The sequence below is a fragment of the Asterias rubens genome, chromosome 9 (genome assembly GCF_902459465.1).
Source record: "Asterias rubens chromosome 9, eAstRub1.3, whole genome shotgun sequence".
Taxonomy (NCBI): domain Eukaryota; kingdom Metazoa; phylum Echinodermata; class Asteroidea; order Forcipulatida; family Asteriidae; genus Asterias; species Asterias rubens.
In genome coordinates, this window is record NC_047070.1 from 1,482,506 (window position 1) to 1,493,001 (window position 10,496).

The 10,496-nt window shown below is 37.9% G+C and overlaps 1 protein-coding gene across 1 annotated transcript; it reads left to right on the forward strand.

Annotated features, from left to right (window-relative positions):
* Positions 1-2,863: 2,863 nt before the first annotated feature.
* On the forward strand, positions 2,864-10,496 carry LOC117294521 (clarin-1-like). The gene is made up of 3 exons (XM_033776972.1): positions 2,864-3,754; positions 8,625-8,804; positions 9,144-10,496. Exons 1-3 carry the CDS (start codon positions 3,463-3,465, stop codon positions 9,437-9,439), a joined length of 768 nt encoding a protein of 255 aa, XP_033632863.1. The 5' UTR covers positions 2,864-3,462; the 3' UTR covers positions 9,440-10,496.

The window sequence follows — 10,496 nt, forward strand, 5'->3', positions numbered from 1 at the left end:
CGTTTATCACGGAAAGCAATGGGAAATATGGCGAGGTTGCTCCTACACAGGCGCAGCAACATTTCACCCCATTAATGGATGTTTTCGTAGCAATCACCACATACACAAACAAATGGTGCTAGGCGATCTAAATTTATTTGTTGGTTTGCCAGATCCCAACTACGGAAGACGGACAAAGTCGCACCATACGTTTTACATAGATGTAGATGGATTTCTTCTCCCAACGCTTATCCGTGTTGAACTAGAGATTTGATTGTATTTCTATGATGATGGCTGTCGCTTACTAGCGAGGCTTTCATTCGCACAAGAAAAAGGTTCTTTATACAGGTTAAACATTCGAGAATACCACACACTTTGCAAAACCCGCCTTTTAACACGGAAAGCAATGGGAATTTTGGTGAGTCATGGGGGGTCAATCAGCCAGCATCACTCACCTTCGTCGGGTGATCTAAATGAATTTGTGGGTTGCCATATCCCAACTGCGAAAGCCGGAGCTACTCTTTGAACAAGAGAATTTGACAGTATTTCTATGCTGATGGCTGTCACTTACTAGGGAGGCTTTTCCGTTTAAGAAAATGCCTAATATAGAGGTTCAACATTTGAGACTATCCCACAAATCAAAACCTGCCTTTTAACACGGAAAGCAGTGGGAATTTAGCGATGTTGCTCCTTTATAGGCGCAGCAACATTTCACCCCAGTTATGGATGTTTTCATAGTAATCACAGCATACACAAAGAGATGGTGCCATGCGATCTAAATATTTTGTTTAGATTACCAGATCCGAACTACGACAGCCCGGACAAAGTCGCACCGTACGTTTTACGTTAGTTTCGTAGACTGGGTGTTGGGGCTGATTGTACCATAGATATGGGAATATTTTTGTGCTAATATTGCCCGTACAATGTAATGAACTCTTCTAGCAATTCCGTTTTATCTTCGGTGCAATCCACATAGTGAGCACATTGGAGTATCTCAACGTAACAAAACCAATTCGCGAATGAACCTGAGTTATGAACTTTCTTTACGCGCAGCCTCCCATTCATTTAACGTGTACTGTCCCGTCATAAAATTAAGCCATTTTAGTGGTCCATTCGCTTGAAATGAGAAATTACCACTGCCGTGGTGACTTTATCGCGGGGATAGTTCAAAATGTGTAAATGAGGGGATTGTGATTTTGAACACGTTATCGGCCAATTTTAAAGAAAAAGGCACCAAGTTTCTGGCAAGCATAGTTATAAAACATTATCACATTAAACATTTCACTCTGAAAATTTCTAATCTCTACAGGCCTAAAATTATAAGATTTCAAATGGGGGCACAGTTACTACGCCACTGAATCTTTTCTATTATAAACTCACTAGTAGGCCTAATTGACAATATATTACGTACGTTTATTTTGTTCTCTATTTGAAATTTTAGTTGGCCTATTAATGTTTAAAGGCAGTGGACACTATTGGTAAATTACTCAAAATAATTATCATCATAAAACCTTTCTTGATTACCAGCAATGGGGAGAAGTTGATAGTATAAAACATTGTGAGAAACAGCTCCCTCTGAAGTATAGTAGTTTTCGAGAAAAAAGTAATTTTCCACAAATTTGATTTTGAGACCTCAAGTTTAGAATTTGAGGTCTCGAAATCAAGCATCAGAAAGCACACAGCTTCGTATGACGAGGGTGTTTTTTCTTTCATTATTATCTCGCAACTTTGACGACCGATTGAGCTAAAATTTTTACAGGTTTGTTATTCTATGCATATGTTAAGGTACACCAACTGTGAAGACTAGTCTTTGACAATTACCAATAGTGTCCACTGTCTTTAAAGGCAGTGGACACTTATGGTAATTGTCAAAGACTAGCCTTCACGGTTGATGAACTTCAACATACACATAAAATAACAAACATGTGAAAATTTGAGCTCCATTGGTCATCAAACTTGCGAGATAATAATGGAAGAAAAAAACCCTTGTCTCACGAAGTTGTGTGCGTTTAGATATGGTTGATTTCGAGACCTCAAGTTCTAAACTTGAGGTCTCGTGGAAAATTACTTCTTTCTCGAAAACTATGTCACTTCAAAGGGAGCTGTTTCTCACAATGTTTTATACCATCAACCTCTCTCCATTAATCATCACCAAGTAAGGTTTTATGCTAATAATTATTTTGAGTAATTACCAATAGTGTCCACTGCCTTTAAGGTACTGACATTTTTGGTAATAATTGTCAATGAGCAGTATTCTCACGTATCCCAACATTAGCATAAAATAACAAGCATGTGAAAAATTTGAGTTCAATAATTGGTCGTCGAGTTTGTGTGCTTTCAGATAGGATTAAAGACTTCTGGCTATAGAAGTCTTTTAATATTTTAGTGAGAAATTACCTCTTTCTCAAATCAGAGGGAGTCGTTTCCCACAATGGTTTATACTATAAACAGCTCCAAGTGCTCGTTACCAAGTCAGTTTTTAAGTTAACACTTGTTTTGAGTAACTACCAAACGTGTACCTTCCCTTTAAGTAATGTGTTTGATGTAAGTTCAAGGGAACAGCTCATTTATAAGAGTGTTTTGAGTCAATAAAGTTTCAGTTGGAAAGTAAAAGTTGTTTATATCATGGAGGTAATAGACTTGAAACCTCACTAAAGTAGTAAACTGTACAGTTTTGGTTTGTTATGGTTTCCTGGTAAACGTGAAGAGGTAGGGCTACAATAACATAAACCCAAAATAGTTCCACTTTGAATAGGCAACTAACGACATAAGGCAAGCAAACCCAAAATGAACAAGTAAAGGGCGTGTTCACCAGAGCGTCACAGGACTAGCGCTTCATGTCAAACTTGTTTTTACACGGCTTTCACTTGCCATTGTATTTTGGTGTACCAGGAGGGCAAAACGAGCCCCAACCATAGTGCGTCATCGTTATTTCCCACGGTCTGACTGTAGAGATTTGCACTCAAAGTTTGCTCAGTTATTGATCTTCTAGGAAGAGTACTTGCCCAGATTATGTTCGGACAAATCTGGAGACGGTATCATTCAAGTTGGATTGCATGAACAAGAAAGGTGGAGTTTTCGAGGTGTGTGAAGATCAGAGGAAGCCCAGTGAAGTTTCATTCCCTTTCCTTTGCAAAGCAAGTTTCGGTTTTATAAACTTCTCTTGTGCGTAGGTGTGTGGCGTTGTACCTGACCATGTTCTGTTGAGATACGAGCTTCGTTCTGTGATGAGAGCCACAGTTTTCCTCCATTCCTTGGTCTGAGATTTCATTTGATGCCTTGATTCGACGTCACTTCCAAACTTTACGACATTGCACATGTTTATTGAGTTGCTGCTGGATGTGGACTTCAACGAACCAGAATAGCGTTTGTGGTTTATGGACAGTGTTGTAAAAAAACTTGGATTTGTTAATTTTAATCAGCCACAAAACAAGTTTGTAGTGAAAGAGTTTCTTGATCTCAGCTGATTCAAAAAGTGCCGTCATGTTTGTCAAGAGAAGGACCACCTTCTTCTTTCTTGCCTCCCTGTGTGCTTTCGTTGCCCTGATTATCTCCGGGATTGCGGTCGGAACGAGCTACTGGATAGAGGCCGGGCTTGAGAGAGATCTATCGGATCTGGTCAACAGGACTCTCCCACTGAAGGATTTTTACGGGACGAACCCCATCGACGCTGACGACCCTGGTGCCTTCCGGGGGCGTTGTAATTTTGGCTTGTTACAGGGATGCAAGAAGTTTAACTGGGGCCTGGGAGGACGAGACTGGACCTGTTTCAAAGGTTTGATAAAACTATGATATTGAAAACATAAAAAAAAAATTGAAAATGCTAGACCGAGTAACATAAAAAACTTGACATTTTGCATTTTCACTCAAATACGAAAATGCAAATGTCGTTGTTTTTGAAATGAGTAAAGAGTCCCAGTTACTGGGTTTGTTAGACCCATGCAGATAATCCTTTCTTCGAAATTTATCATTACGACAAATTTCGAAAAAATGTGAATAGCGCTCCAGATGGGTCTAGGTCTGAAGATGCTGTGACTGGTGTTTGCTGACTTGGCCTATATTTCTTAATATATCTTATCAAATACATATATTTACCGCTCAAAAGTAAGACTAGTTTGTCGAGAAATATTTATTTTGTGTTTTTCTCCAAGTAGTTTATCAACATCCAGAGAGGAAAACTTTCCGTTTCCTGCCACAACTTTTTCACAAATTTTTACAATTAGGTAAATTAGATTTTATAGAAAATGAAAAGGCACCACCATTCAAAACCCGGGAATCAACCATAAAGCACAGTGATAACACCGTTCAAAACACAAAGGGCAATGGATTTGAATGGTGAATCATCTTGTTCGAAGAGGCACCAATGTAGAGTTGTTTCAATTTAAAAGTTCAAGTTATATCCTAACACTTTTTTAAAAAAGTTGGTAAAACTGACCAAATCTTTACCACAAGAAGGTTGAATTGTCAATAACCCTAACAAATAATTGTGTTTTTCTGGTTGTGTTGGCAAGTTATATTGACAACATTTGGAAACTGTTTTGCACATTATAAAATTAACCATTTATACCAATCTTTTGGGCAAACAAGTTTAATTATTTGAGAAATATTGATTAGCAATTGGATACTCGATTTCCTACAAGGTTTTTCAAAAGTTTTAACTTTTACTTTTTTGAAGAGTGCAAAATAACCTGAATTATATAACTAGTCAATACTATCAATATTTGTCAAGTTGACACTGAAATAAGTCCCAAAAGAATCAAACTTGAAAGAACAAACCAGCAATTATCCAGTGCATTAAGGTCAGGGGCAGACAATATCCAATGAAATTTAGTTTTTCCATTGCGAGTGTATTTCATATTCACACACACAATGATGTGAAAAGCAGACATAGTTTGGCATATAGGGTGAGTTGCTGGGATATTGTCGCTTGAGGCTTTTAAAGTTTGTATTAAGCTTGTATGTAGTCATGCGAAACCATCTATTGTATGCTGTGGAAAGTGAGACGCAAACTTGAAGGCCACCCCAGCAGGAATCATGGCATGTAAAATGATTATGTAGCAGCCATTTTGTTTGATTCAAACTCTATCACTCATTGAGCAAAACTGTATGTATAAAAACTATTATACATCAAATAATAAACCTTTCTATAAAGGTGTACCTTTTCAGAGAGCGATTTAGAAACAAGATGGCGACTGTGATGCTATTTGCTGTTGATAGCAGATGAAACTAACGAGTTCAAACTGTGGGAATTAGCTTTGCAATGGAATTCTTTCAGATTTAAAAACAAAATCAATTTTAACAACCGTAAGACTTTGGGCTTTTGGGCAGGGCTTTGTGTTAACTTTGCTTGTTTCTTGCTCTACTTTCGGAACTGAAAAAAAGTTCACATATTTACAAATAACTTACAGGGTTTACAGAAGGTAATGGTAAAAGACTTCTCTTGAAATATTATTCCATGAAATGCTTTGCTTTTTGAGAAAACTTTAAAACATTATCAATTCTCGACATCGAGAATTACGGATTTATAGTAAACACATGTCAACTCCGATGACCGATTTTCACAGGTTTGTTTTTTAATACTGTTGTGAAACACGAAGTGTGGGCCTTTGGACAATACTGTTTGCCGAAAGTGTCCACTGGCTTTAAACAACCTAGATATATGAACCGACTTAAATTTACTTGCATTTGTGAGCAGTATTGGTCATGTGATTTCAAATTAACCAAACATCATCTATAGATACACTGTTTTCCTTTTAGAATGGAATACATTGGAACTTACAAATTAGGGCATTTCTGCTAGAAGTTGAATTCAACAGTGATCCTGAAATGATACCTAAAACAGTTGGTTTATACTCAGTAAAGACAGATGAAACAAGTAGACCACGGTATTGGATAGCGAAAACAGAGTAATAGCGGCCAGTATTGTATTCGGGGTTTATATTAAATAGTCACGTGGTCCCAATACACAATAGGTTTCCAGAGCTGTGTTTATTCAGGAGTGGGCAAGAATGTAGAGGTTTAATCATTCAGCGATTGTGGGTCTATTTTGTGGTGTTTATTCTACAAGCAAGAGTAAACGAAAACTAAAAACATGTAATAGACTCTAAGCCATTGGCATTGGTCTAATATCAATAAACAATAGAAAGTCATATAAGATTTCTGGGTCGTATAAATAAGCACAAAAACCAACAGAACAGTCGGAGTACCTGCTAAGTGGTAATGAGATCTTGATGTTATGCTGTGAAGTCGTTTATATTAAACTGGTTTTGGAATGTGATACAGACATCGACCTCCTTGTGCCTTTTCGGGACAAGTTGATTCACCATTTAAAACCATTTACTTTTGTTGTTTTGAATGGTGTAATAGAATGTGCATAGTTATGGTTGACTCACCAAATGGTTTTGAATGGTCTATCAGGTAGGAGGGTCTTGATTAGAAGTGACATTCTTTCAGATTCCGGAGGGGTCATACAACAAGGTTTTAAAAATGGGATTTCAACCCGAATTCTGCATCATTTTGATCAATTTCTTGCTCATTTTGACACAGATTTCGGGTCATATTGACCGAGAAATTGGTCAGGCTCATAACAAGAGACTTGGACCCGGGTCAAGTGGGACCCGGAAGTTGAACATAACTTTGAATATTTTTTACAAGATTTTTCAAGGCACACTGTTACAGTTTAGATGTCCTTTCACACGTCGTACATTTTGTAAAATTTCAGCAACCATGCTTCCAGATTTTACTTTAATGTAACTAAACAACAAAATATTCTTTGTCCATTTTTGATGCAAAAAATAAAACAAATGAATAAATATTTCAAAATGTTGTTAAATTTTTAAGTTGGTGTTCATACAAAGTGGTGGATGTCTGGAACGATGTGTGATAATTTCTGATGGTTGAGAAATCTTCTGTTTTACATTATTGTTTACGACATTTAGAATGTGACATGAGTGTGTTCCTGTCTCTATTGTCCCCTGGATGGAAGTTCTTAGTCCCCCACCGATCTTGCGAGCAATCTGCCTACGTACTAGTAGGGCTTATGGTGGAAGGGGTATATTCTAATTGGACTTAAACCTTTTGAGTTGGACTACTAATCTTTAATACCTGGTCCTTCCTGGAAACAACAAACATTAGATTTCAATAAGATGGTTTTAGGGATTTGATGCATTACATGGTGAGGTATCAATAATGGTTTGGAGTAACACTGTGTTTCTACATGGCAAGACACACATGGACATGGTGTTACCGCAAACCTAAAACGTATCCCACTTTTTAAATAAACTTATTGGTGAGAAGGACTGCAGCTTTTAAAAAGGCCTATATCTAAATGGAAGGGACTCACAAGTGTATCAAAAGGATTGTTATTAAATACCGATCCATTTTTAGATTTAAAAAAAAATCATTTCGATTTACATTTTTAAATACCTCCCATTTTGAGTGTTATGAGAAAGGATACCATATAAAATTAGAGTTGTATGGTTAGTATAATTTGTATCCCAAAACTGTTGAATGCGAATGCTGCTGCAAGAGGTGCAGTTGGTACCCGCTGTATTCTTGGTTGAAGGCACTGTACACGTTTCGTAATTACTCAAAATATATATTAGCATATAACCTTACTTGGTATGAGTACCGGTAATGGGGAGCTGTTGGTAGTATAAAACATTGTGAGAAACGGCTCCCTCTAAAGTAACATAGTCTTTGAGAAAGAGGCAATTTCTCACTAAAATAATAAAAGACTTCTGGCCAGAAGCCTTTTTTACTATTTAAAAGCACACTGTCTTGTACAATAAGGGTGTTTTTTCTTTCATAATTTTCTTGCAACTTCAATGACCAATTGGGTCCACATTTTCACAGGCTTGTTATTTTGTGCACATGTTGGGATACACCAAGTGAGACAACACTGACCAAACGTGTTCAATGCCTTTAGAGACACTGGTCACTATTGGTAATTGTCAAAGACTAGCCTTCACAGTTGGTGTATCTCAACATATGCATACAATAACAAACCTGTGAAAATTTGAGCTCAATCGGTCATCGACCTTGCGAGATAATAATGAAAGAAAAATTACCCTTGTCACACGAAGTTGTGTGCGTTTAGATGGTTGATTTCGAGACCTCAAGTTCTAAATCTGAGGTCTCGGAATCAAGTTCGTGGAAAATTACTTATTTTCTCAAAAACTATGGCACTTCAGAAGGAGCCGTTTCTCATAATGTCTTATACCATCAACCTCTCCCCATTACTTGGCACCAAGAAAGGTTTTATGCTTATAATTGTTTTGAGTAATTACCAATAGTGTCCACTGCCTTTAAAAGTACACGGACTTGACGTTCCTGTAAATACACCCAGCTGTTTTTCTGTTTTATCGGCACTTAGGCACTGTACTCATCAGCTGCAAATGTGACTTCATTGTATTGCCAAAAACAAATGTATCACCCTTAAAGGCATAATATGATTATATGATGGTGCAATAGGAGACTTTCCAACGCTAGGCGGCAGCAGACATACCGGGTAAATTCCCATTGTTTACGTAGTTCTGAACATGCGCATAATTCTGAGAACAATGGATTTACCCGGTAAGTCTGCTGCCCTCTATCGTCCCAGAAAGTCTCCCATTTGTAGACGATATGTTTTTGTGTCCCTTTAGTTTTCAGTGAGCATGAAGATGTGTACAGCGTTGGATACCCCATCGCCTGTTTCATCTTCTTAATCATCGCCATCATCTTTGCACTGGTCTCTACCATCTTCGGATTGGTCAATACGCTTACGGTTCCCATAGAAACCATCCATGGAGTGATGGGACTGTACCTTTGGAACGCCGTTGGAGGTGAGTGAGCTTTAAAATAATGTTCGTCTCCCTAGATTTACATTCTTTGTGACATTGCTTTACTAATATTTCTTAGAAACCTCAGCACTTCAGCAAGTAACATTTTAAGGAAACCTTTCTTCCCTCATTATCTTTAAACTTTGAAAATTTAATGTAAGTCTGTGGACTACGTTTTGTTCCTTCAAAAAGTACCCAAACCCCTTTGAGGATTATGAACTATCAACTTCTGATTGTGCTGTTGTTTGAGGTTGCTTTTTAAAGTACCCCTGTTGTCACACTGCAATCCAAAAGCTGAAACTTGGTTTGATATGTTTTTCTGTTTTTGTTTTGTTTTCACAGCCGCCGCATGCCTGATTGCTTGGGTCGTTTACCTGATCCTCTATTTATCACAACTGACGCGAAACGTCCTTAATAAAGAAGACATGGGTTCCCCAAATAATTTCAGGACGACCTCCGTGAACTTTGGGTTCTCCTTCTGGCTCGTCGTGGTCAGTTTCTTCCTCTTCTTGCTCAACATCCTCTTTGTGTTCTTGGCGCATCTCCTGCAGGATCCCAACTTCTTACGGAAAAAGAAGAAGGAATCGGAGATGGCCAAGGGCTCTGGTAATACTGTCGGTCTTGGCTTAATGTATTAGGGAATATTTGTAATACTTGGTAGCAGCCGTCGATTTCACCAAACTCTGCCTAACTTAGGATTAATCTTATGACTTATAGAACGAGTTAAGTTCCGTATCTATATTGAACCCATCCCTATCTCGAGATAGGATTAATCCTAGCGTGTCGTGAAATCGGCTGCTTGCCTACTCTGTATAGAGGATACCATCTTGATTTAGCCGTATTCAACTCAATTACGAGGCTTAATGAGGAAAATAAATCCTTCTCACGGACGTCACAATACTGAGCAATACGGCAGGTCTGCCATTTTGGATTACATGCAGTGAAGAATACATTGCATTTCTCAACGCATGTTTGTGACATGTGAGTATCCCAACAAGGGGATTTAAACAATAGTGACGTCATCTGAGAATGGTTTATGCTCTGTTTTAATGATAATTAATATTTTCAGTACATGAAGGGAATAAGATAAGTGCCTCATAAAAAAGTTCCATAGATACCATTGCATATTACGTCACAAACCCAAAACAGTCCCCTCACACTGAGGTCAACGGACAGCTATCATTGGCTGAGAGTTGTGCCGTATACGCACCCAAGTTTTTATTGTTTGACATCAAAGATGGCTGCCTATCATGTGTCTCTGCATTTATCTCTATTTTTAGAGATTTTCTCTACTTTTTAAAGATTTTAATCTTTATAATGGGTCTATTGATGGATTGCGCATGACCTCATTGACTGCCATCTTTAAACAATAAAAAGTGCACTTGGGTACGCGCTGCGCACGCACGACTCGCTCGACCAATAGTAGCCTTTCATGCGTGCACGTTTTGGCCAATGGCGGCCAATACAAGGAAGGGATCTTTAGGCCCAGATAATTATTTATTTGTGTGAAAGTATTGAAGGAAATGTCAGTCTTAACTGAGCTTGTTGGGTAGTATGCTTAGGCCAGGCCTAGGTCAGATATTTAAACATGGACAACAAAAATTTATGTAAACAAAATAAATAGTCCTGCATGTACTGGCAAAAAGTTTGAGTCATTTTATTGTAGGGATTAATGGAGTTTCTTATTAAAGAATA

Excerpts from the sequence above, each read along its gene's own strand:
- LOC117294521 (XM_033776972.1), top strand. The coding sequence starts at position 3,463 with ATGTTTGTCAAGAGAAGGACCACCTTCTTCTTTCTTGCCTCCCTGTGT. Across the intron at positions 3,755-8,624 it reads AGACTGGACCTGTTTCAAAG|TTTTCAGTGAGCATGAAGAT; the intron begins GTTTGATAAAAC and ends GTGTCCCTTTAG. Across the intron at positions 8,805-9,143 it reads CCTTTGGAACGCCGTTGGAG|CCGCCGCATGCCTGATTGCT; the intron begins GTGAGTGAGCTT and ends TTGTTTTCACAG.